This window comes from Ricinus communis, chromosome 10, assembly GCF_019578655.1.
Source record: "Ricinus communis isolate WT05 ecotype wild-type chromosome 10, ASM1957865v1, whole genome shotgun sequence".
In the NCBI taxonomy this organism is placed as follows: domain Eukaryota; kingdom Viridiplantae; phylum Streptophyta; class Magnoliopsida; order Malpighiales; family Euphorbiaceae; genus Ricinus; species Ricinus communis.
The window spans coordinates 9,551,340-9,578,489 of NC_063265.1; the positions used below are offsets into that span (position 1 = coordinate 9,551,340).

Below are 27,150 nucleotides of genomic sequence, written 5' to 3' on the forward strand. Positions count from 1 at the left end.
GCAGGTTCCATGTTTTCTAGTGCAAAGCTCCTCGCTTCGTTTACCTTTTTTGCTTCTGTTTTGTACTATTGGAAAGAGAAGCGGATAGGAACTTATAGTTAGAGAATCATGATCCCTTAGTGAGTTAGCTAAAATTTTTGAGTTAAACAAGTAGACAAGAGAAACTTAAAATGCCATCCAATTGGCTAAATTGCATTCATCATGAGGGTAGTAAAGGAGATTTGGTCGGCTGGAAAGATGTGTGCAAGTTAAAGGGAGAAAAGGTAGCTTAGGAATCAAATTGATTAGCGTGTGGAATTAGGCTGCTCTCTGAAAATACATTTGGAGTCTGATAAATGATAAAGCTACCCTCTGGTATCATTGGATTATGGGTAATAACTTGAAAAACAAAAAGAGGAGTTTTGGAGCCTTGCCAAAACTTGTGATGCTAGTTGGATGTGGATAAGTAGACTGAATTTAAGAAGTGAAGTTAAGGAGTATTTTGTTTATAAAAATGGGTCTGGAGAAGAGACTTACATTTGGCATGACCCCTGGATTGATGGCATCTCTTTAGAGGATCAATTTCTGACATTAACTTTCAGGATGCTGGTATCAGAAGTAGAGGTTAGTAGTGTTTGGACTTTGGAGACAGGGTCAAATGGTTCTTTTCTTTTTTTTTTTTCCTTAATTTGTCAAAGAAAAAAAGAGTGCTGTTTTTATTTTAGTTTTCAGAATCAGCACGATTCTATACATTGGGTTGGCTCCAATAATGGAATTTTCTCCATTAAAAGTGCCTGGAATTCTCTGGGACCTAATTTCATAAGGTGCGCTGGTATAAAGTTTTGTAGAGTGCTGGTCATATTCCCAAATGCAGTTTATTCTCTAGCTGGCTCTGCTGAAGCAAGTGAGAAGTGAGAACAAAGGGATAAAAGTGTTCTGTCATAGAGTTCCAGAAACTCTGGAACATCTCTTTAAGTTCAGCATATCTGCTCTGTTTGGGGGAAAGTGCTTGTCAAATTGGCAGATCAAGATTGGTATGGAGAGGGGAAATTAGCTGGTTCAGCAGGAGATGTCAGGGAAACAGCTTGCCACACCGAATCAGAAGACTTTGTCTTGCTATGAATGAATATATGTAAGAAAGGAATATTTGTATTTTTCAGAGCATAGGCGTTCATGTAGATAGGATTCTTAAAATTACCAGGCTTGCTATTCTTCTCAAGTGTACAAATGATAACAGCAATCCTAGTGTTTCATTTAGCAAGTTTCCAAAATTTAAGAACCCCAGTCTGTTTCTGTTGTAGCTGGTCTTTCAATTCCAAATAAAATTTTCTTCTCTTGGTCACTGACCAGAAAAGAAACGCACAAATTAAATATATCCAAGATGATTGTAATATGCTCATCCAGAATGTGTAGTATGTCCCTCTAATGATCAAGAACCTCATAGTAGCTTTCTTTTACATATACTTTTCTGTTACATCAAATAGCTTGGTAGTTGGTAATAAGGATTCCCATTTCTTAGAAAAAAATAAACCAGTACCATTATTTGTCATTGTAAGAAATTCTATTTCATCTACATTGTCGCTTACTGAAATTCTTCTCTGAAATAAGTTTCGTGAGCAGACTCTTTAATCTTCTTGAACCTGGTCCAGGCCTCAAAACACCATAATTTTCACCTTTTATACCTGAACATGCCTTCTGCCTCATGCCACTTCCCAAGCACCAACCCCCGTAAGAAAACTTTCCATTATACCTCTTAAGGAGCTCGCGATCAATTTTGTCTAGTGCTGGGTCATTTTTCTTGAACTTTCTAGCAAATGGGCGGCTGCTCAGGATCATTCTTCTATAATCTTTAAGCCCCAGATACCTCGGATGCTGCTTGGGAGGTGTATCCCAACTGATATAGTGAAGGTCGTGATTAGCTGTAGTGTTTTTGTAGTCTTCAGAGTTGCATACAAGTGTTTGGAAGTATCCTTCAGGTGAGGATACAAAGTTGGCATAGTAGAGAAGGAGAGTTCTTGGTAAGTTGTCCCAGCCCACAATGCAATACTCTGCAAAAGATCTTGACAATATTGTCCAAGCTGAACCTGTTTTAGCAAGGAAATGGGGAGCAACTGAGATTATTGGAATAAATGAAGATATGAATGCAAGATAATATGTATCTCTAAGAAACAGATTTTTCATTTTTTTTCCTTGGTTTATTTTCATATTTTGATGCAACCTGCAACTAATTAGTGCTCAGAACACACATATGCTACTGAAATGTTTTCAATTGTTTTTTAACATTCAAGCATATCTAATTTGTTAATGTTAAGAACTCTGAAACTTATGTCGCTATTTTGGGCCTCTCTTTCATGCCCCTGAAGTGCAAACTAGGATGAGCATAGACAAATTTTATGTCCATGTGGCTCACTTTATGGAAAGAAAAAGAATATCAATATTCATTTCTTTCTGCAACTTGCTTTTTTCAAAATCATTTTAAAGTTACTTGGTTTTGGAAACCACCCACAAAATTCTCAGTTTCTTTATAATCTTCTATTATATGTTGGAGGGACTGACTCATCATTGTAAATCTAAAAGGTTCTCCGTACGAGCAGTATAGCACATGTATTCCCCCAGCATCAAGCAGGCTTTGGCATGTGCACTTTCTGCCTCATGCAACCCCATACATATGCAGCTGTCTGTTTAACCTTGACCCTTCAAGAAATTCTCTAGAAACCCAACCTTTATCTGATTCTTCTTGCCATTGGCGCCATTTTGTAAGGATTTTAATGGTTTACTTTAATGGGGGTACCCATATGGTTTGGTGGGTTGTAAAATGACACAACATCTTCTAAGAGTAATTCCTAATACAGATTATGACATGAATGCCCGTCTAGCTAGCTTCCACAGCCACCTAATGGGACATAGATAAAGAGAAGATGGTGACATTTTCACATGATAATGCCCCAGTCGCTCACATTGGGTACAGCTTAATGAAGGATAGGATGCATTAAAATGACAGACCAGCATACCTTAATATAAAAATAAAATGGCTGTTAATCTTGTCCTGTCATTCACTTGTACCCTTTCTTTCTCTTTCATTTTCATCATGAGTTTGATATTTGAATATTTTTTATGGTACCTGTGACATATGCTTGAGCGCACACGCACCACCATCATTTGTAAATATGCATCCGCGTGCACAATATGGAACCACCTTCATTATAGTATTTTAGTTGGTACGTCTACAAATTGCAAAATGCTACTTCCTTCCAAATTTGTTAAATAATTATATTAATTAATATATGACTACTACAAACGAATCATAATTAAAAATAAACTAATATAAATGCAATATTTAATAAATAGTGATACAGTTGTCGTATAATTGGTTCGATATAATAGATAAAATCTAAATTTAAAATTTTTGTAATATTTAAGTGTACACCTTATTTAAACACATGACATTTTTAAATTACTAACTTGGCGGATTAACTACAAGTAAGTTGATCTTGATGTTTATATGTAACTTTGTTTCTAAGATTGCAGCATATAGTTTATTGATCCTAGCATTAATTAGGTTTAAAGTCATACTCAACTATCATTTGAAGCAAACTAGGCATCATGACTACAATCAAAGGTGCATATATTAAAAATCAAAAGATAATGCAATCTGAGCTGGACCTACTTAAATAAATAGAAACAGGGAAGCTTTTATTTTTATTATATCTCTTTTTGGGTACCTACCAAAAAGATTAAGAAGTTAATTTGATTCTGCCAAGTGTGGGAGTCTTCAAGTTAGGTTTTTGAGGAATTTAAGACTTTTAAAAAAAAAAAAAATAGTCGGCAAAGGTCAGATATGATGACAATCTAGATAAAATAAGGTAACAATAAAGAAAGGAAAAAAAAATTGGGAATAAGTGAATATTTTCAAATACCTTCAAAACATAGGGCCCCAATCTCAAAGACCTTACAAGATTTAATTATTAAAATCTCAAACTTTAAGCTAAGTACCATGTACTACTTTCTGTCCCTTCAATTCAGAGATTTCACATGCTACTTCCAAGCAAAAGTATGCATATGCATTTGTATATCAATTAAAAAAAGAAGGTAAGAATCAAAACCATAATATGTCATTTTAGAAGGATATGGATGCCAATTTATTAGGAGCATGGTCCTATTTGACAATAAATAAAAGATAGGGAAGAAAAACCTGTATAGAGCTTGAATGCAGTTGGGACACTCCTTTGTTTTATAACCCACCAAATCTCTGACTTATTGATGCTGTAAAGTCCTGGATCTATTATGATTGGCTTAGCCCTCTTGTTCCTATCATTTTATTTTTCAATGGTTAAAATGCCAATTTCCATGACAAAATATATAAGCCACAGAAAAAAAAAAACATAGAAAGAATTTTTACAGTTTCCAGCCCAAGTGACTACTATGCTGAATGAAGTTGAGATCTCTTGGTAAGCCAGAAAAGGCATCAATTAGATCTGGAAACAAAATGTGGTCAAAATATCACATTGTTAGATAGAGAAAGAAACAAATTCAATAGAAACAACTTCAATTCAACCAAAAAAAGATAACACATATTTGACAAAGAGAAATCTGAGGGGAAAAATCAAGATGTCTTGGCGATATTGGAGTACATATTGGTGCTAATATTAAAATAAACAAATAGAAAAAGGCCACTCACCATACCATCTTGAGTCACCAGTGGATAATCAGAGGCACTAAGATTAATGAACCAATCCCATTTGCAAGTCCTCAATAAAATTGCCATTGCATGAAGAGTAGTAGCAAGCATAGTAGGACCTCTATAAGTAACCACATTTGATTTCCCAACAATCCAAACATTACCCACAAAGCTAAAAACTGGCTCTTCAGACACAAACTCAGATATTGCTTTATGCTCCACTTCTGGTGCATCAGAGTCCATATGAATCAGATAGTGATTCCCTGGATGGTAAAGTGCTTTTACGACTCTCATTAGCCTCTTCGAGTCACCTTTAGATGCTGATATTAAGTAAGCAAAGGTTACTGGGTATGGTTTATGGTCTTTTAACATGGTTAAGTTGATGACTGGTGTGAATCTTGAGATGGGTATGGTTAGTTTTGTTGGGATGTAAAATAAAGAGAGGAGAATTGAGGTTGCCATGAATATAATAGTAAAAATTTTGATACCCATTTCATGTGTGACGAAGAAAAAGATGTAAATATTGGATCTTTAACAGAGTGAACTGAAGGAGAAGAGATGAACTGTTAAGAGAGAGAGAGAGAGAGAGAGAGAGAGAGAGATACAAGTTAGTTTAAGTGGTTAATGGCAGAGGAGTTTAAAAAGGAGAAGTGGGAATAATGGAAAGGAAGTGTGTGGAGAGTTGGACCTTGTTTTTGGGTTCCTTACTTTGAAGGGAAGGCCTCCAAATTGTCACTATATTACAGTTGGGATGAAACTTTCCTTTTATATTTTTTCAGATGTAGTAGTTAGTTGGTGTGGAGACTTTAGTAAATAGTGCCATAGTGGAGGGTGCAAAATTGCAATATAAGTTGGGTTTCAATGAATGATTGAAGGGATTGGATTGTGTTAGGTTTTACAAATGGGACTCACTTAAATTGCAAAGGAAATGAGGAAGAACTTAATGATGAAATGTGGTCTAAATTTATTAGCAAAAGGTTGCCAAATAAAACAAATAATCCTTCATGGACTTAACTTTGAGTAGGTGGGTTATGGAATGGATCCTTCAAGCACTTCCACAGGCTCCATACTAATTACTTAAAGATTGGGTCCTTTTGGTAGTCTGTGGCCTTCATTTGGTCTTTGATCCAGACATTCCCTACCAAGGCCCAACCGGCTCCTAGCATTAACCACCACCAAACCCAAGTTTTGCTGGTATAAAAATAAGTAGAAGATTGTTTATCAAGTACCATATTTGCATTTATTGTTGGTGTGATTAATTTTGCAATTTCTGAAAGTCATAATTGATTGATTTCGAAAGGATATATGCTCTTTAAGTTGTTCATCAATATATGATTCTCAACTCCATGTGAATTATTTGTATCTCATTTTCATTCAAATAATTGGACTAACTCATTATTCCAGATAAAAAGAAAAATAACAAACAAAAAAATTATAAATTAATTAAGATGTGAAAATATTGGAATTTTACCCAAAATAAGTAGTATGTTTTATTTCCCAACTCTATTTTCTGAAGCACAATCTTAATGATATTTCTTGAACAAAACCTTACTGATATTATAATAGTAATCTAATTTCTTATCCTTCAATCTTTTGACTACAGAATTTGGACCACTACTAAAAAAAAAGAAAATGTGACAGTTCCCTTATCTTATTATTAAAGTTGCTCCTCAAGTAATTAAAAAGATTAAAGAAAAAATGTGGCATGAATAGAGCAGGTTTCTGGTCAACATTGGAACTTCCAAAAATCAATCCGTAGCTTTTCTTTCTGATATTATCTAAAATTCAACTTAAGTTGCTGTCCATGAAATTTTTTCTTAAGTAGATTTAGTCTGTTATGTCATTTATAATTTAAATTAACTTAAATATATAATAATATGTGATATTATTTATTAAGTATTATATTTATATTAATTGATTTTTAATTACATGTGATTAATAATAATAATAAATAAACTAATCAGTGCAAACATAACGTTAAAGAAAATAAGAATGTTGTTGATTGCACTCATTTCCAATTATTGACTATAAGAAGAAAGGAAAGTGTAAAAGAGGCAACTTAAATTTGAGTGCACTTTTCATTAAACTTTTTGATCAATTATATCCTCATTTTCCCATAATTTCATGAAACAGCTAATATAAATTAAAATGGATGGCACTTACTTTTTGGAGGATCATGTAATTGGAATTGGAATTTGATTTCTTCATTTTTTTGTCAGAAGATGCTTTGCAATTTCTTATATACTGAAGACCATAGAAGTCCCACCTAATAGTAGTAGTTTATTCATTCACAATGACTTGCTAAGTCAATCGTTATAATGGAAGTCTTTGTTTAGCTAAAATACTTAGAATCAAACTAAGCTTAAAATATTCTCCTCAATGATAGTCTTATTGCAATTGAGTTCGATTCTAATTTATAGATAAGAAAAAAAAAAAGTTAATTTCAACCTTATTATAAAATTACCTAATAATTTAATTAAAACGCGATCACTCCTCTTTCCTCTTGATTAAACATTAAACAAGCATTTAGATAATAATTTAAGATTTCCGTGTAAACTTGCAAGTTTCTCTTTACCATTAATAGTATCACAGACAAAAGAACTAAAATTAGTTAGTAGTTGAACCTAACAAACATACTTCGAATTAGAAGAAAAGGAGTTGGGTTTCACTTGTTTTCTTTAATTAAAACAAGCCTACATAAAATAGAGAACATAAAAGAAGCTCAACTAAATCATGAGGACTAACACATGAAAGAGGAGAGCACACAAAGACCCTCTCCAACACGTCACCATTGCTGACCTACCTTCTTTACTTGCCATGTCATCCTCCCACATCACCAAAACCAAAATCGACACACAATCTAATACGTGATCGAATAAACTTAATAAAAATGATTAGTTGCAGACATGTGAAGGAGTAGGAGTAGGAGTCGCCTTGTTTCATGCAATTCTTTTTAAATCTTTTGTTCAAAGAAACGAGTTTCTTCAGAGATTATGTGTGTGTATAAAGCCATAGCTTGACTTGTTCAAGGAGATTAATCGGGTTACGTTGGAGAATTCTTTCTTTTCTTTTAATCTTTTCATTATATAAATCTGTGATTTGTCAACCCCGTGGTTGGCAAGAAAGAAAGTGAAAGAAAAACCAGGAAATTTTGTTTTAAACAAAGAAAGAGTACTTGACTAAAAGATTTGAAAGAGGGCAGCTATCAATGGAAAGAAATATAGAGTCCACTAGTATTGCTGCTGCTATTAATATGCAGAACTCCCTTATTCAAGTTCAAGAAAATAGATTTCCATCTATCAAGGTTCTTTCTTCCTCTCTCTCCCTTGACTTGAGCACACCATTTCTAGTTTTTATTTTCTGCCTTCGTCGTCCTTCTCCATCAAGATTCAGTAATCTCTGCAAATTCTGTAACTCCTTTTCTTGTTTTTTAACCTTTCTTTCGTAACAAACCCATCATTTTTCTTCTAAGTAATATTTTCGGGCCATTTCCTTTTCTTGCTTCTTGGTTCTTGATCTGCTTCTCTTAAGCTAATTTCCTGTATATTGTGGATGTTTAGGATAGGACATCTACAACGAGTTGACTTTCTGATTTGTTTATCAAACTACTCTCTTTCTTCATTGCAGGTTCAAGAATCAACAGCCCATAACGAGACTGCAACAGTGGCGAGACAATTCAGCCAGAGGCTCTTCCGAGTCCTTTTTCTTGCACAGCTAATCCTAACAGCAATTCTAGTAATCTTCCTCACCATCCGTGGCCTCCTCTCTTCGCATAGCCACCACTTCCATCCCAAGAAATGGTATCCCCCACTCTTGTCTGCCACGGGAAGTGCTGGAATTGTGGCTTTCACTTGGCAATGGATCACCTTCCGCTACCCCTCGAGAGCTCTAAAAGCAGCATTTTGGTTTAGTCCCTTGCTAACATGTGCGGTTGGGATATTGCTTGTATTGATTGGCTCTGCTGCAAGTCTTGCTTTAGGTTCAGTTGCAGTTGTTTTTGCTGTCATTCAATCCCTTTATTCTTGTTGGGTGAATCCCAGATTTGATTATGCCATCAAGGTTCTATCAGTTTCTACAGCTTTCCCTCCTTCTAGAAATACAAAACTGGTCATTGTCGCCATCTTCACAAGCATTTTCTATTCTAGTTTCTTGGTGTCTGGGATAGGGGGAGCCACCATTACTGGAACTGAAATAGATATCTTCTTCATATTGGTGATCCTGCTAAGCCTGACATGGACTATGCAGGTGATAAGAAACGCATTGCAGGTTACAGTCGCACGTATCAAGTACATACACTTTTCATGTGGGGCAGACATGGATACAAGAGTTGCTTTAAGAGACACAGTCAAACACTTGATGGGGAGCATATCTATAGGCTCTGCCCTTGTCCCTATTCTTGCAGTCATTTGGGGCTCTGCGCGAGCGATTAAACGGGTTGCAGGCGGTACAGACGAGTTCTTGTTCTCTTGTGCTAACTGCTATTCTGCCATAGCCTCAACACTTGTGACCTATGGGAATAGATGGGGTTTTGTGCAGGTAGGAGTTTATAACAAGGGGTTCGTACAAGCATCCATGGATACATGGGAGATGTTCAGTAACAGGGGGTTGGAACCGCTAATTGATTCAGACCTTACAGGATCATTCTGTTTCCTGTCTGGGATAGCAGGAGGGGCTGTGTGCACCCTGGTTGGAGGAATATGGACACTCGCAGTTCATAAGAGCTATGCAACAGAAGTGTCAATTTATGCCTTCTTGATAGGCTATTTCATGGTAAGAGCTCGATCCCTACTTAAAGAACTACTAAGCAATGCTTGTGAAAAAATAAAATTAAACTGACCTAGTTTTTTATGTCCATAATCTTTTGTTCCGCAGTGTCGGATTGCAATGGCATGGCCGCAGGCATGCGTTTCAGCTTACTATGTGGTTTATGCAGAGAATCCACAGAGTCTACGGTTTGACCCAACTATTCCAGTTCGAATTCAAGAACTTCAGAGATACGGTGCTTAACATTCCGGAAGCATCTTTGACATGGTTACTAAAACCAGACATATGAATACAATGAATCTTCAAACTTGTACCACAAATACCACCCTAGAATGTATATTGATGCCTAACACCATGTGAATTTGTCAAGGGTAACTTTTGGTCCCATCTCACTGATATTGGAAATGAAATGAGTCTTCTTTTAGATCCAAAATTATCTCCAACTTTTTAGTTTCAGTACGTCTTGGAAGGGCCGGTGCAGATTATCTTCAAAATTTCACTCAGACCAAGTATATACTATGATCATTATTAAAAATCCCACTATATCAGGTCAGGTCATAAATATTATATCATAATGATGTATAGGCTATATCTTGATAACTTCATTGCAGCCATAATTTTGAATTCCATTATCATGTATGATGGTTATTATAAGGAAGGCAAAACGGCAAAAACATGAGCATCATCCACATTGTTTCAATATACCCAAGTGAATGAACAAATGGAAAAGCAAGAATTAAACTCATTAATTTGTCGACAATTCAATGCAGATAAAACCATTCAACAAGTAAATAAGCATGAATCATAGGGAAAGAATACCATTAAGAAATGAGAATCAAATACATAAAAATTTTGAATAAAATCCAACCATACAATATCTAAAAATTACAGAAACAAATATGAACTTTAACATGTAAATATTACATTAAATAAGGCTACAACAAAATCCAAGGAAGAAATGCAAACCATGCAGGTTATTTTGGTCCAAGATGCCCACGCCCACCACATTCTGAGCACATAATGTTACCTGTTCCTCCACAACCTAAAAAATCCACGGATATCACATAAGAATACTTATTTTAATGAATACAAGAATAAACCAAGATGACCAACAATCAGGTCATCTCATTTCTTCTCTTCCTTAGCAGCAATTACATTCAATCGCTGCTTGAGCTCCCGTACATAAAGAAATTTAAATCATCATTCAAACTTCCATCTCGTAGGGATTCAAAATGGAATCTCACTCTAGACCTAACCCAATGTACTCCACTATAGAACATTATATATAGTAAAAAGAATTCACAAGAAGCAACACAACTTTTACAGGTTTTGCCATTTGATATTTATCTCGCGCCAATTCTATATTTAATTCCCAAATGATAGAATACCTAAAATACCTAGATTATTCTAAGAGTATGATTAAATAAATAAATAAAACTTAGAGACCTAGTCATTGGGTTGAGTGTCCAAGATTCATCAGTTCACAAGAAATTGTGACTCACTAGAACCCTAGCAACTTTGAACTTTACATATATGATCACACATGCTTTCAACAATATTATTTAAGGTGGCACCTAAGGTAGAACCTACTTATAAATCAGAAAAGAGTATTACAACACTTATAAGACCCTAATTCAAAACTTGGCCGATATAGAAATTGATGGAAATGAACACAAAAGAAATACATTGAAGGGAGACATAAAATGGAACTAAATCTAGTATAGGGGAGTACCTTAAATGAAATTTGCTTTTGATGATGAATGTCTTAATTCAATAGAATATACAACACAGATTTCTAAAACACAACCAGAAGTGAGTAGAGCCCCTAAGTGTACACTATTCCATATGTTAATAAACGTGTCAAGGATTACACACCAAATGGTAAGAGTAAAAAACATCAAATCCATTACCAAGGTCATTTGGTTTCCCGCACTGCAAGGTAAAGAATTTGATGCAGAATGTAGATGATAAAATATAAACTAAGGGCCAACTTGGGAAAGATAGGAGTATAGTAGAGGTCACTTAGTTAACAACACACGAGCAAATTATATGCTAGCCCAGCAAACACCAATTAAAGAGAAGCAAATACCTAGGCAGCGGACTTTGACAATGATACCCTGGCTCTCCATTATGGAGTCTACATACAAGCCTGAACCAGAACAAGTGGTGCAAAGAACTGCACCTTTGGCCTGACAATCACCGCATCGAGGATTATCTCCAATTACTTTTTCAGCTAAAGATATACCAACTGGTTTCTCGATTATCTCTTCTGGTATAGGCTTATCATAACAAAAAAGAGATTCAAGGCTGCTTCTTCGTCTATGTGCATCTCCCACTGCCCTTGCTTCTGCCTGATACATAAAAACAGTTCCTCATTGAGGCATTTTCACTCATCAAAGAGATTATAACCACCAAATATTGAGCTCATACACAAACAAGCGTAAACAAAAAAAAAAAAAAAAAAAAGGAAGAAGAAATCAACTAGTAGAACTTCATTTGGATAATGTTGCATTCTCTTCTTCCTTTCATTCAGCTATACTTGCATTTCCGTGGCCTTAAACAAAAGTAATTGCACGATGTTTTTTATTTGGATAGAAACATGCAAAAATGATTCAGGTTAGTGTACCAACAAAGTAAAGATCAATTATATCCCCAGCTTTTATTCATATAAATTTAAAGATTAAATATTTACAGTATAAAACTGTTCCACGGAGTGAATTAACATAACAACAAATATCAGTAATTTAACACTCTATAGTTAATTGATTGCCCATATTCCAAATTTCTTCAAGAAAAGAAACTAAGAAAAAAAGAGTCTGACCTCATGAGAAGCAGAGGAAGAAACAGAGCCATTAGAACCAATGGCACAAGTTTTCCTTTTGAACCGGTTTCCACAGAACTGAAATCCATAATAGACCTTAATTTGGCTGTGTTGACTAAGTTTTAATGAAGAAGAAGAAGAGGGTAAACCAATTGACAACCCAATTTTCATTGCAGAATCCATTTGTTGCTAAGAAATGCATAAACACACAATACAGAGCTATTACAACACAAATTCTTTGAAAACCCACAGACAGAGTCGAGATTTAATAATGGGTATTTGCAAACGAGAGATAACTTTGGAGAAGCCGATTGCTTTTTGAGATTTTGAAGCTTTGCTTTTGTACCTTTCGTTGTTAACGATGTAGAGAGCTGAAAATATTGGTAGCTCCTTTCTTAATGGGTCGGGTCAAGATTTGGCCTGACTATAAGAGCGGAAAAATGCAAAATATACATATAAACCCTCATACTTTCACCCAAATCTCAATTACATACGAAACTTTCAAAGTGTCTTACTTAGCCATTAAAATGTAACATACGGCTCAACTGTCGATACTTAGAGAGAAATATTTGAACTGTTTTTTATATGTTAAGGTATAGTTTGAACATTAGATATGTAATCAAGATATAGGTGAAACTATAGAGGCTTTGTACCTTTTACCTACATTATTTGATCAATGTTCTACTTTGTAGAATTTAAAATGTTCTCTATTTTATTATATTATATAACTAATCAATATATTTTTAAATAACTTTTTAAATTAAAATTCCTCGTATAATAAATAAATAACTAAAATTCTTACTTAATCAATAGCATTAACATATTTTCAAAATATAAATTTACTATTAGAGAATGAAAAATAAAAAAGAAAAATAATAGTAAAAAATGAAGAAAGATACAAAGGAAATAAAAAAATATCACATGAAAAAAAGAGAAATAAATATTTTATAAATTGGTGATGTAGCTTAATTTACAGAGCTACAACATTAACTTAATCATATTTTGTATATGTGAAAGATGTTTCAGATCCAATGCTTTTCAGCTTATTAAGATTCTAACATATATAAATGTATTTCTAAAAATATTTTATGAGTTGGTCAATTGGAAAATTTGATTAATTTTTTTAAATATTTTAAATTAAACATACAATTAAAATTTAAAAGAAAAATAATAATATAAAGGAGCTTATCCATACTTTCTTTAAAAAGGGAAAAAGAAAGAAAAGAAAGCATTGGAGGCCCAAATTGGTTTGCAATTATGAACAATATTGGATATGGGCCGTCAGGTAAAGCACAAAAGCAAGTATATGAAGACCACTTCTAAAGCAAGATCTTATTATGTCATGCATCATTAATTAATATATTATATAAACATAATATAAACGAACCATCAATTCCAAATCTCATTCAACGAATATATACGAACAACTTTAATTAGAAAGGTCATTCAATACAAAGATCAAACATGCAAATAATTAGAAAGAGGGAAAAGATAACAAAAACCAACAATATTCAGTGTTTTGTTTTCCATGTGAAAACAGGAGGGAGGGAGGGACGCGTCTATCACGGATAATGTGGGTAAATTATATCATGAATCCCATTATGTACTCGGTGTTTGAGAAACAGTTATTTTACTAAACTAAAAGGAGCTCAATTTTAAAATACATGTGACAAAGTTTTATTTTAAATATAACGTCTATCTATTATTGTCGATTTAACATAAAATCGCAAGCTTTCTTTTAGCAGTTTCATTTGATTTTGTCTTTTCTATTATCGATTTTTCATTATTTAAAATTTTAAATTAAATCTTGTAAGTTGTTGTTATTCATTTTTTTTTTCTCTGCTGCATAATATTATTGTTCTTATTTTTTTCTTTCTTTTTTGTTCTCGTACATAGATTATGTATATTTGTAAATTTTAAAAATTTATTTTTAATAAGTTAAAATTCTTCATTTTTTCTTCATTCTTCGGACCTTCAAATCAGATTCTACAAGCTTTAATCATTTCTTTAAAAATATGATAACAGTTTCATTGCTGAAAAATAATAAGTTTATCATGTAAAATATTAAAATTTATTATATATGAATTACATATTCATTATATATGAATTACAGCAGGTTCAACATGTTCTTCATAATTTTAAAAACAAATTTATTTTTGAAATGGAATAGATTCATTTTGTAATACAATGAACCTTATATTACTAACAAATGAATATAAAAGTTTTACGTGATGAATATGCCATATGTGTATAAAAATATATTAGTATTTATGAGTTAAAATGAACGGATTCATTATTTACAAATAACAATTTCATTAAAGTATCACTTAATATTCATTATATATGAACTATAGCTTCATCATGTTGTTCATAATTTTGAAAAAAAAAATATTTTTGAAATGAAATAGATTCATTTTATAGTACAATGAACCTTATATCATTAACAAAAGAATATAAAAGTTTTACGCAATGAACATATGTTATTTGTGCAAATAAATCAGTATTCATGAGTTATAATGAACGAGTTCATTATCTACAAACAACAGGTTTATTAAAGTATTACTTGAGGTTCATTATATATAAACTACAGGTTCATCATGTTGTTTATAATTTTAAAAATAATTTTATTTTTTAAATGGAATGAGTTTATTTTGTAGTACAATGAATTTTATATTATTAATAGATCAATCTAAAAGTTTTACATAATAAACATGTAATATGTGCATAAAAATAAATCAATATTCATGAGTTATAATGAACGAGTTCATTATCTACAAACAACAGATTCATTAAAGTGTCACTTGATGTTCATTATATATGAACAACAAATTCAACGTGTTATTCATAATTTTAAAAATAAATTTATTTTAAAAATGGAATAAGTTCATTTTGTAGTACAATAAACTGTATATCATCATGAATTATAATGAATGGAAGTTTCATTTTTTCAACCAATATTGATTGATTTATTATCCACAAACAACAGGTTTATTAAAGTATCATTACAAATTCATTATATATGAACTACAGATTCATTATATTGTTCATAATTTTAAAAATAAATTTATTTTTGAAATGTAATAGATTCATTTTATAGTAAAATAAATCTTATATCATTAACAAATGAATATAAAAGTTTTACGCAATAAACATGTTATATATGCATGCAATTAAATCAGTATTCATGGATTAGTAATAAATAAATCCATAATCTACAAACAACATGTTCATTAAAGTATTATTTGAAGTTCATTAAATCTATAACAAAATTTTATAATATATTATTCGTAAAGTTATAATCAACAAGTTCATCATCTATTAGCAACAGGTTCATCAACGTATCACTTGAAGTTCATCAAATATATAACAGAAATTCATTAATTATAGCTTATAATCAAGAAGTTCATGATACATACATAAGATGTTTTAAAGAAATATTTTTTCATAAAAAATAAATAATATTATTCATCAATAATAAAATTTATATAAAATATTAGTTTTTTAGTTAAAAACTTTAATTTCATAAAATTTAAATTATAGACTCTTTAATATTTTTACTACTGTTTGTAAGTAATTTATGTGATTGTACTGAAATGTCATTTCAAATGAATAAGAATATATTTATAAAATAATGATATTTATAAAATTTTAAATTTTGAAATATTAAAATCAAAAGCGAGTAAAAATTGTAAAGATTATAATTTTAAGAATAGGAGTGTGTAAAATAAAAATGCATAAAAAATAAAGAAGAGGATTTTTTAATATTACAAAATACAAATGTGTATTTTGATTGAAGTAAAAAAATTGTGTATTGAGTTTGACAATTTTTTTAGTTTAATTATGGATAAAATTCGTTAATTAAATTTAACGTAATTTCAAAACACACGGGCAACACGTGTTATGTACATAATGCTAAATATAACGACTCAAATGGTGCGGGTATTCCGTTTATTTGGACTTTTAGGTTTTGGAAATTGATACAAAAGCCCCGTAAAATAATTATTTTGTGTGATATAATTCTGTTTGTTTATTTATGAGTATTTAATGCCCTCTTTCTTTTTGGCAAGCCTATAATGTAATTTTTATTTCAAATAAGAGTATTTTATTCACTCTAAAAAATATAATTTATTTAATACTATATTTTCAATATAAAAATTTACATGATTCTAATTAATATTTTAATTTTAAATTACCAGCTCAACTCCATTAGAACACTTAATATCATTTTTATTAGATTTTTTTATTATTATCTCACCTTCTCTAAAATCATATCGAATATACGCTTAATTTGTTGAATAGATTAGTTTTGTTTTTATTATATGATTGCATATCATGAAATTGGTTTTGCTAATTGAATATTGTTTAAAATGAATGAAATTTGATAATTTTGAATAGTATTTTGATGGTTACACTTTGCAGCTCAGTAGATAGGATATTCTACACCCAATAACATATTTGTTTCACCTATATTGATTAATATAATATTAGCCTTGTTTTATTGATTTTTTTTTTTTGTCGATTTAGGCCATATTATGATTGTAGCTATAAATCTTACTTGAATTTTAAATTTGATTTCAATGATTTTGATAACATGTTTTATAAATTATTTAAATTAATGTATGATACATAATAAGAGTTTATGTTTATGTTTATATATTACATAATAAGTGATAGCTTACCTTTTCTCCATAAATAATTAGATGATTTGAACAAGTGGAGATATTGACTTAAGAGTGTAGATTACAATGACATTTATTTTATTAGTTTGAGTATAATTTTGTTAATGATATTATAATTATAAACTTGTAAATTGTTGAAATTTTAAAAATCAAGTTTATTATTTTAGATTTTAAAAATGTATTATTAAGCTTTAAATTTTTGTTTGTTCTATATATCTTTTAATTTTTATTTTATAATTAATCAAAATAAAAATATAAATATAAAAAATTCAATGAAATAAAATTTAAATTAATTATCTTAAAAATCATGATAATAGGATTGAGGCTCTTATATTGCCTTAAAAGATTATCTTTTGAGACAGTATGATCATTCACGTCTACATTTTGGGATGTGACAGTATCACATATTAAACTAATAATGAAAAATTATACGATTTATAGTCTCATATGTATTACTATTGTTATTGTTATTATTTAATTGAACAATAAAAATAAGATATTTTATATGGATGAGGTGAAATGCGATTTCTTCCAATATTTTCATATTTTTTTAAATAAAATTATATTATACTTAAATATTTTGATAATTCTTACCTAAAATCAGAAACATAGCCTACAATAAATTAAAGTATATGCATTTTTAGAGTAATCTCTTAATTAGGAGCGAGGATGGTTCAGTTCATAAAGGATTTTACCTTTTTGTTTTGATTTTTTAAAAAAAGAAAAAATTTAAAACCCAACCATATATTTAATTAAGGATTAGTTTGGTTAACCAAAAAAAACCAGTTTTTAATCACATCGTTTTTGGTTAATTGGAAAAGTTAAAAGTATATATATAAAAAGGGAAAGGAAAACAGATTTGGTTGACAGATTTTTCAGTTAACCAGTAAAAGATTTGGAAAAGTTTTGATTTTTTTCAATCTGTTAGATTTCAATTGATATATATATATTTTCTGGTTGGGTTAGTATAATTTCAACTAATCATTCAGGGTGGTGCATGGCCATGGAGGGATCAGGATGCACCTTTGGAATTTTCTCCATTCTAAACAGGGAACCATCCCTTTCCACATAATCAGTAACTAATAAGGACCATAGACAATTGGATGTGTAAAACAGAGGAATTAGTCCATTATTGACATTATGATAACTAAAATAACATCTCTTTCGTGACATTTGCTTGATTAATCAGTTGTGTCTTTTTATAAGTTAAGGCCCTTTTCATTTTTAAGTTGGCAGAGTTAGAGCAACAAAGTTTTCTTTCTATTGCTTGATTTATAAGCCTCCTTTGTCAATATTATACTTACTTTTGATACTTCCAAGATTTTATAATAAGAGAAAACTTATAAATTATGGAATTAGTAATAATTACAGTCGATTTTTTTTTATATTTAATAAATTGATAATAAATAATTATTTAATGAGTTAGTTTTATTCCATAATGAGTAATTAATAATGAATAACTTTTTTGATAAAAATTATAAATTATTAGAAGGTATATTTTGGATAAAATTAAAATATGGAACAAGTAAAACAAGCTCTGTTATTATACTGAAAACTCCTTTTTGTCGGAGTATGTACTGTTTTCATTTTTTCTTTAATTACAAGTTGAATTAAAAATTAAGTATTTAGATTGTATTTCTCGAGTAAAATCTTTTATAATTTATTGACACTAAATCTATATATTTCTGTTAATTGCAAATTATTTTATATATTTATTAATAAAAATTAATATATTTTAACAGTTTATGTCTTTTCAATCTACCAATTATGAAACGATCTACTGTATTAAGTTAATTCAATTACTGTTAGCTTTAAGCCACAGATACCAAAATTTCAAATTGTTTTTCCAATTAACCCAAATTAGTCAACATAGTGCAGCCACATCTTATAAAATTCTAGCCGTGTCTCGTCTTTTTTTTTTTTTTTTTTTTAAATTCTTTATCAAAGTTTTATTTTTAGCTTATCAATTATTATTTTTAGATCAGTTGTAGTCTTTTTTTTATTATTATTAATTAATTTTAATAAATTATTATTAATGTTTTTTAAAAGTTTTATAACTTTCGCTACGAGAACTCTAAGTTTTTCTTTTACATAAGTTTTATGGTCTTTTATTAAATGGCTGTTTGAGTTTTTCCTTTATGAGAGCAGTGAAGAAAAAAAAAAAAGTTAAATCCGATATTCAAACAATCAATCTCGTCAAAATATATCTATAAAATCGATATATGTGGCTTATCTAGTGGAGTGTTCTTTCCGTAGAATTACAATTTACTGCTTCATCAATACAATTTCATAGATTACTGACGCACAATCTCATCCGACGCTTTCTATTCATCCTTGTAAGTACTCCGAAGATCGGATCAGCCTCTGAAAATCTTGTTGATAGCTCATTCGACGATCGAGTTATCACTTCTAAAAAAGAATACTATTAGCTTTTGATGTATATATCTTTAAAATTAAGAATATATCAAATTTTAAAGGATAGTAGGTGGCAAATAGGATTCAGTGTCAAATTTGAATATAGAGTTTAGGAATTCAAATTAGTTTATTATTATGAGTTTTTAATAACAGAAAAACAGAATTTGATCATTAAACAGGTAATTTTAAGGAAGTTAATCCAATATTTTACTATTCAAATCTTCTGTTTTAATAGAGATTTATAACAATCAATGTCAACACATCTAACAATCTTTTTTGTACAATAACATTTATTATTTTTCTTAAAATAAGTCTTTTTTTTCCAAAAAAAATATAAAAATTATATTAATAAATATTAACAAGTATACTTTAGCATGAAAGATAAAAATAGAATATCAAACATCAACAAATACATATAAAGAAATTTATCGATAATAAGCATTAATTTTATTGATGGAGCAATATATTACAATTTCGGTAGCATTAGGTAATATATAGACTTATAAGTACCTCTTGACCAATCTGATTATTTGAATAGCATATTAAATTTTTTTTCTTTTTCTTCATCATTTTCATAGAAAGAAAATTCAATACCTTCATAATGGAGAACCACAAAACTTCTATCGATATGAGAACTCAATACTTTTATAATGAAAAATTATAAAATTTCTTAATAAATACACTAATATTTATTTATTAAAATTAATTAATATAAAAAAATCACCACTGATCCAAAAATGATTGATACTTTAATAAAAAATAAAAAAAAAATAAGAGAAAAAGAAAAGAGAGGGGTAAGATATGGCCGTATTAATTCCCCAAAATAAGTGATATAATATAGAATTTGTGTCATATAACAATTGATTTTGTTCTCAAATAATAATTTTAATTTTTCAAAGTGTAAGGTTGTCATTATCGTGTTTGGGATTGCCTCCCCCACTTGATGCCTAATTAGGAGGATAAGGCATGTCCAAGACGTAAAAAGCATATATATATTGTTTGTGGGCATGAATCTTTAGGCATGCATATGGCAACACAATCCAACTTCATCTACTCTCTAGTGTTATCTGTCTTTGTTAGGAAGATTTTAATTAAGTAACTCTTTGCCAAAATCCTATCATTTTCTTCTAATAAGGCTAACATCCAAATCTTTTTATTAACCTTCAAATGGACGAACATGGAAAAGGAAGCAATTTGGAATTCTTAATTGTATAACATCTATATCTTATGCTTATTGCCAAACACATCAATTGAATTGAAAATTTTGTATATTATTCTCTTGCGTTCATGCCAAAATCACTTACAAATATCTCTAAATCACGGTCTTATACTTACTATTCAATAAGTTAATAATTTTAGAATTATAAATTATTAGAAAAATCATTGTAAGAAAAATTAGAATATAAGCAATCAAAATAAGCTTTATTATTATTAGTGTTGAAAAATATTTAAAATTATTTTAAAGTATATATTGTTTATATTTCTTAATATGTTATTAAGTTGAGTATATAGTTTTTAGTCATTTAGTGTGATATATATATATATTAGACAGATTGCTTTAATTTGATAGGTTTATGGAAATTTCAGAATCTTAGTCATTTAGACCCGATGACCAATCACGCTTAAAAATTAGTAAAATAAGTTTACCACACAAAAAAAGAAAAAGAAAAATCAGTTTATTCAAATATAGAAACTTAAAAACTGTCACATAATAATAATAATAATAATAATAATAATAATAATACTTCAGGAGACTGAATTTATAGAAAGCAAACCATAATCTCAAAATATATGCAAATTCAATCTTGGTTTTATTATTATTTATTTTTATTATTATCATCATCAAATAGCTAATTTCTTCTCTAAGCTCGGGTTACAGAAAGAAGTTCAATGACCATAAACCGAATCTATCTAACTTTTACCAGGATCATGCGCATTCATCCTAATTAGAAACTCCAACTCTTATATTCTTATATTTTTCTAATCTCAGGCCTCAACACACTCATTTTATTGCGCCTGTTGTTTTTGCTAATGTGAAATTGGTACATATTTGCTTAGTAATTAACTACTTCTATATAATATGTGGTAGGGCTTTAGCCAAGTATATATATATGGCCCTGCAATCTTTTCCATGTTTTCCAAAGTTTGATGACATAAGATCTTTCGGCCTAGTATAATTTAATTCCCAACTTTCAGGTTTGTGATTAAAGAAAAGGAGAACTTTTCTGAATTTTTAATTAATTAATTTTTAAACAATATCATAATTCATGTCCTTCTTCTTCCTTTTCTTCTATGTGTTCCTGTAGGTTTAAAAGAATAAATTGTAATGTGAACAGACTTTAACAATGTCAAAGCGTTAGCTCTTGTCTTGCATCAGCAATAAGACTCCCACTGAGATGACAGGATAATATTAAATATTCCCTCAAATCTTTTTTTGTAACAGTGGGAATGAACACAGGCAATCTTCTTGTCCTGCAAACTATCGACAGCTGCCATCTTATACACTTAAATAATTTGTTTGGCCGTTTACTTAGTGAGGAGGATATTAATATCTCTAACATCAGTATTAAAACTCAGATCAAAAGTTATAATATAAAAGGTGAAATGAATATTATGGTTCTTAGATTATTAAATATAAATATAAACACATTCTTTAATGAGAATAATTCAACAAAAATAATATTATTAAATAGTTGTTCCAAAAGTGATGATTTCCTCATTGATACCACAACTGCACATTTGCATTTTTTATTGACATTGTATTAATAACAACAGAAAAGACATTGAAACAGCAAATTATGTGATTAATCAAGATTATTAAGAGAAGGAACAAGATAATTAAAATATGAAAATCAAATTGATGGGATAACCTATAATTTCCGTGTAAAACAACTTGATCATTTTACATCATAAAACAGGAATCAGACAAGAGCAAGAGTAGACAAACTAATGCACGTGTTCCATTTCCATACGTATTTCACACTTCCATTATCTCAAAGAACCACAGAAAAAAAGAAAAAAAAAAGAAAAATATCATTGAAATATGATATCTAGTGAGAATTGAATATCATAATTTTGATGGAAGTTAAAAAGAAAGTTGAATTGTATAATTCAAGCTTATCAAGTTGCTAAATTTTGTCGGCAGGGATTGGAAATTTTCTTCAGTTCAGGACGAAAGCATTTATGTTCTCACTTCCACTATGAATGCAAGAAATGAGTTCCATTTGTAGAATCTTTACAGTGAAGCCTATCATTTTTGTTCTTATTTTTTTGGTACGCATGAGTTGGGTTTTTGATATAATTCATATTTGTCCTGTCTTGTTTTTGAATGCATATTATTGAATAAGTTAATTGTTTTCTTTCGGATATATCTTTTCAATTCAATATTGATTATAAATCTAAATAATTTTTTTTAATGGTTATGTAATATTACAATATACTAATAAATAAAAAAATATATAAAAAAATTATAAAATTTAAAACACTTGATACTGCATATTTTTATTTAAATGTAAAGGTACAATTATCTTTCAAATAGCTGGACATAATAATTTACTTGGTGGGGACGAGGCACATGAATATTCGAGGGAGTGTGAATGGTAATGGACATAGCCAAATTCACATTCAAATTCATGGTTGATTTTGTAATTGGAATTTATGAACAAAAAAGATATATGTAAGAGAATTAAAGAGTCTTCTGTTAGGTGACTTCGGGTCCATCTTAGGTTCTTCCTTCCTTCACTCAGAGATCTACACACGTGCAAATTAACAATTTTCTTTTTTTCCTTTGTATGATACTTCATGCAAATTTGCAAACAGTAACATCTTAGCCAACTGCCACATAAATAATATTTGTTTATTTATTTCTTTTTGCAGGCCCCAACTTTCTCTCTCTCCACCCTTAACAAAGATACCATTATTTAAGTGTTTAAAATTCATCCTGAATCCATTAGCCAATGTGTACGACTAGCTTCTTTATAACCAAGTCAAACTTTTTCCATAACTCTTGAAAGTCATCAGCTTTATTGGTTTCTTGTCCTGATTCTTTGCTTAGTTTGCTCAACTAGCAACCAAGAGCTTGGAGATTAATTTACTCCTTTTGAAGTTTGTAGATTACATTTCTTAAGTATTGTGAGAGTGGTTAGTTTCTTGAATTTGTGTCTGTTGTTTTCTTGGTTCTAGTCCAAAAAGTTTTGATCTTTGGATACAAATTTTGTTGGTTTCTTTTTCTTGATTGTAATTTAATCTTGTTTTGCAGGAAATGGAGTTTTCTTTGACTGGTTTCTTTTAAATGGGTTGCCTCAGCTCTCTCCTTCTCTGCTCTGGATCAAGTACCTGTTGCCTTAGATACCCCTGACCCAGTTCTTGAATCATGAATTAGTGCTATCTTTTGTGTTTCAGAGATAAATTTGATTGAGTTCCTTTAATGGGTTTGTTGATCTCTATATTTAAGCACAAGAGATATGTCATTTTCTTAAACTTCTCTTTTCTTTTAGTGGCGTGTGTTTTCTTGATAATTCAGTTCAATTCCCTTGAAATCCTTGATCTTAGAATTTCAGAACTTTCAAACGACAGGGGCGACCAACAAGACTGCAAAAACTTGCAAAGTGTAGGAGATTATAAAGCCAAGTGCCGTTACCTTAAATCCCATGGTCCATGTGTCACTGAAGGCTATATTGACTATCTCCACCTTTTCTATTGCAACTTTGGAAGTGTTCCCTTTTTGGGGCATTTTCTTCTATTTCTTTGGCTTCTTGTGTTATTCTATTTGCTGGGAAATACAGCCTCGGAGTACTTCTGTTCTTCACTTGAAAACTTATCTGGGCTATTGAGATTGTCTCCTATAATCGCTGGGGTTACTCTCCTTTCTCTTGGCAATGGTGCCCCAGATGTTTTTGCTAGCCTTGTATCCTTTATGGGTAGTGGGACGTGTGATGTTGGGTTCAATACTGTGCTAGGTGGTGCTTCCTTTATCACCTGCGTTGTGGTTGGAGTCATTAGCATTCTAGTGAAGCAAAAAGAGATTAGAGTCAATAAGAATGCCTTTGTTAGAGATGTTTGCTTCTTCCTTATAGTTCTTGCGACCTTAGGTTTCATCTTGCTTCATGGACAAATCAGTCTTTGGAATGCAATAGGGTTTTTGTCTATGTACATTTTCTATGTCATTATTGTTTACTGTTCAGATATGCTTTGGAGTAATAACGGTGGGAAGATCAGCAAAACGGATGCTAATTTAAGTTATGGCAGTGACTTGAGCATACCAATTTTATGCAGCATGGAAAAAGGGGAAGTAAATTGTAGCGAGGAAGGTGGTTTAGAAAGTGTTGATGCTGGAGTAGAAATGAAGCAATCTTGCTTTTGTTTGCAGTTATCTTCTCCTTATCACATGCTGCTTGTCATACTTGAGATGCCACTCTATTTACCAAGGAGATTGACAATTCCTGTTGTCTGTGAAGAGAAATGGTCTAAACCAACCGCAGTTGCTTCAGTTACATTAGCACCAGTTCTGTTATCAGTTCTTTGGAATCCTCATGATGAGAATTCCAGCTTCAAGAACAGCATGGTGGTATATGGAATTGGGTTCCTATTTGGGGTGACATTTGGTGTTCTTGCATACGCCACAACAGAGAAGGCAAGTCCGCCAAAGAAGTGTCTATTACCTTGGCTTGCAGGAGGGTTTCTAATGAGTGTGGTATGGAGTTATCTCATAGCTCAAGAATTGGTTGCCCTATTAGTTTCCATGGGATCTATATTTCAAGTCAGTCCTTCAATTCTTGGGCTAACAGTTCTTGCCTGGGGAAACTCACTGGGGGATTTGATTACCAATTTGACCATGGCTTTAAACAGTGGTCCTGAAGGTGCACAAGTAGCTATATCAGGATGTTATGCAGGTCCTATTTTCAACATTCTTTTTGGTTTGGGTTTATCTCTTGTTGGCTCAGCCTGGTATCAATACCCATCTCCTGTTGTGATCACAAGAGATCCATATCTATTGGAGACGTTAACCTTTCTGGTGGCCAGCTTGCTTTGGGCACTCATGATCTTACCGAGTAGAAAAATGCGGCTTGATGGAGTCTTGGGAGGAGGGCTTCTAGTTATATACTTAGTTTCTATGTCTACAAGGATAATTCAAACACTTGGATCTTTGCAATTTTAAAGGTACATAATTCCCTAGTTTTCAGTAACTTGACTTGGAAATTATATAAATTCCACTTACTAACAACCATCTTGTATAGGGAATGATCATCAATATTATTATTTCCACCTATTTCAGTTCATTTCGTGTAATAAACTTGTTTGCCACTACTCGATGGAAGTGTGTATAATTATAAAGTTTCAATCTTCATGACAATCAGAATGATCTCTAAAATTCAACTTGGAATCCTGAGAGCAGTATCGTTGAAAGCTGATAAGAGCAACCTAAGTCTTTGTTTGGTAGAGTAGAACTTGCATGATTTCAGAACCTTAGTGCAATAGCTTGTATGCTCATTTTCTTAGTCAGTGGTGGCCGTGGTAGCAGTGGAGCTCTGATAACACACTTTCTTTTGTGTGTGTCTCTCTCTCTTTCCTTTCCATACTTCCATGGAAACAGCATTAAGAAAGATAATTCTTTGCTTTACTCTTGGTTGAAAAACTCACAAAGATTGGACTTGGAGTAAATACTCCTTAAATACAGGGAAAAGAGAGGTTAAAAAATAAAAATTAAAAATCCAATCTTCAGAATCATTAAAGATCTAGACAAATGAAAGAAAAAGACTTCCAGAAAACTACAGCAAATCAGCTATAAAGTGGCCAAAATATAATAATTGACAGAACCAGAGGTCCAACTATGTGAGCTCGTGATAAAATGGTTCCTAGCTAGGAGACAACTTACAGTTCAAATCATCTGTGCAACCATGTTTAAATACACTGGAAATTGAAGCTTGAGACAGTGATGTGCAACATGATTTTTCTTTTTTCCTCCTTTAAATTCTTCATGAATTCAAAATCTTTCACCACTTGTTGAATCAAGAATCTTAATTTCGAGAGGATAATAGATTGAATATGTCCAAGTTAATTCTTGATGGACTATTTTATTTTATGTTTGAAATTCAATGTATCTGAAAAATAAGTTTATACGAAATAGTGATAGAAATGTGCTAAATGAAGTCTTTTAATTTGAATTGAGCATACATAACAATCCAAGAAGATGAATTATTACAAGAAAGAAATTTGGCTGTGCAAGTGTTACCTTATTTTAGAGAACAAGAGAGGCTGGTCCCAACCGAATAGTCACAAAGCTTAGGCAAATTCTCTTATGGCTTCACATGGCCAATTCATTCGATCCAGAGACGTAGAGGTTTTGGTTTTTGCCAACATTGTTATAATATAATTGGAAAGCTGCTAAAACCAAAAAGAGAGACACAGAGAGGGAAAAGAGTACTGTCATCTATCCTCTTTAACTCACTACTTTACCTATCATTAACCAAACTTTAATGATTTCTTTATATCAATTTATTGGAAAATATTGTTCTTGATTATAATACTATAAATACCCTTTTGTATTCTACTTTATTTCTAAATTTTCATTTATTTCTTTAAAACAATAAATTATATTTTTAGTCTTTACAGTTCACCTAAATGGCCATTTATATATGTGTCAGTAACGTGTAAAATGATAAAAAAAAAAAAACTTAACTATTTATATAATACATAGTATTTTGCAGTTTAATTTCTGATATTTTATTTTATATAGTAAATTAATCCTTGAGATTTATGGTGTGAAATACCTTAATTTAATTTATGATAATAAAACTAGTATTCCAATAAGTTTA

The 27,150-nt window shown here is 30.9% G+C and overlaps 4 protein-coding genes across 4 annotated transcripts; 2 read left to right on the forward strand and 2 right to left on the reverse strand.

The window, feature by feature from the left end:
• Positions 1-1,372: 1,372 nt before the first annotated feature.
• Positions 1,373-5,500, reverse strand: LOC8286486 (beta-glucuronosyltransferase GlcAT14A). The gene is made up of 4 exons (XM_002525632.4): positions 4,663-5,500; positions 4,379-4,454; positions 4,172-4,287; positions 1,373-2,063 (listed from the first exon to the last, which is right to left on the reverse strand). The coding sequence occupies exons 1-4, from the start codon at positions 5,147-5,149 to the stop codon at positions 1,546-1,548; spliced, it is 1,197 nt and encodes a 398-aa protein (XP_002525678.3). The 5' UTR covers positions 5,150-5,500; the 3' UTR covers positions 1,373-1,545.
• Positions 5,501-7,539: 2,039 nt separating this feature from the next.
• On the forward strand, positions 7,540-9,854 carry LOC8286487 (protein PNS1). Its single transcript, XM_002525633.4, has 3 exons — positions 7,540-7,961; positions 8,285-9,427; positions 9,530-9,854. The coding sequence occupies exons 1-3, from the start codon at positions 7,866-7,868 to the stop codon at positions 9,662-9,664; spliced, it is 1,374 nt and encodes a 457-aa protein (XP_002525679.1). The 5' UTR covers positions 7,540-7,865; the 3' UTR covers positions 9,665-9,854.
• Positions 9,855-10,213: 359 nt separating this feature from the next.
• Positions 10,214-12,632, reverse strand: LOC8286488. Its single transcript, XM_002525634.4, has 3 exons — positions 12,243-12,632; positions 11,511-11,772; positions 10,214-10,463 (listed from the first exon to the last, which is right to left on the reverse strand). Exons 1-3 carry the CDS (start codon positions 12,423-12,425, stop codon positions 10,396-10,398), a joined length of 513 nt encoding a protein of 170 aa, XP_002525680.3. The 5' UTR covers positions 12,426-12,632; the 3' UTR covers positions 10,214-10,395.
• Positions 12,633-23,257: 10,625 nt separating this feature from the next.
• LOC8286489 (cation/calcium exchanger 2) lies at positions 23,258-25,614 on the forward strand. Its single transcript, XM_002525635.4, has 2 exons — positions 23,258-23,476; positions 23,595-25,614. The coding sequence occupies exon 2, from the start codon at positions 23,763-23,765 to the stop codon at positions 25,491-25,493; it is 1,731 nt and encodes a 576-aa protein (XP_002525681.1). The 5' UTR covers positions 23,258-23,476; positions 23,595-23,762; the 3' UTR covers positions 25,494-25,614.
• Positions 25,615-27,150: the final 1,536 nt, after the last annotated feature.

Coding starts and splice junctions, on each gene's coding strand:
- LOC8286488 (XM_002525634.4), bottom strand. CDS start 12,425: ATGGATTCTGCAATGAAAATTGGGTTGTCAATTGGTTTACCCTCTTCT. Junction 11,773..12,242: donor CTTCCTCTGCTTCTCATGAG/GTCAGACTCTTT, acceptor TTTATGTATCAG/GCAGAAGCAAGGGCAGTGGG. Junction 10,464..11,510: donor TGTCAAAGTCCGCTGCCTAG/GTATTTGCTTCT, acceptor TGGATTTTTTAG/GTTGTGGAGGAACAGGTAAC.
- LOC8286487 (XM_002525633.4), top strand. CDS start 7,866: ATGGAAAGAAATATAGAGTCCACTAGTATTGCTGCTGCTATTAATATG. Junction 7,962..8,284: donor ATAGATTTCCATCTATCAAG/GTTCTTTCTTCC, acceptor TCTTCATTGCAG/GTTCAAGAATCAACAGCCCA. Junction 9,428..9,529: donor TCTTGATAGGCTATTTCATG/GTAAGAGCTCGA, acceptor TTTGTTCCGCAG/TGTCGGATTGCAATGGCATG.
- LOC8286486 (XM_002525632.4), bottom strand. CDS start 5,149: ATGGGTATCAAAATTTTTACTATTATATTCATGGCAACCTCAATTCTC. Junction 4,455..4,662: donor TCCACTGGTGACTCAAGATG/GTATGGTGAGTG, acceptor TTTTGTTTCCAG/ATCTAATTGATGCCTTTTCT. Junction 2,064..4,171: donor TGCATTCAAGCTCTATACAG/GTTTTTCTTCCC, acceptor TTGCTAAAACAG/GTTCAGCTTGGACAATATTG.
- LOC8286489 (XM_002525635.4), top strand. CDS start 23,763: ATGGGTTTGTTGATCTCTATATTTAAGCACAAGAGATATGTCATTTTC.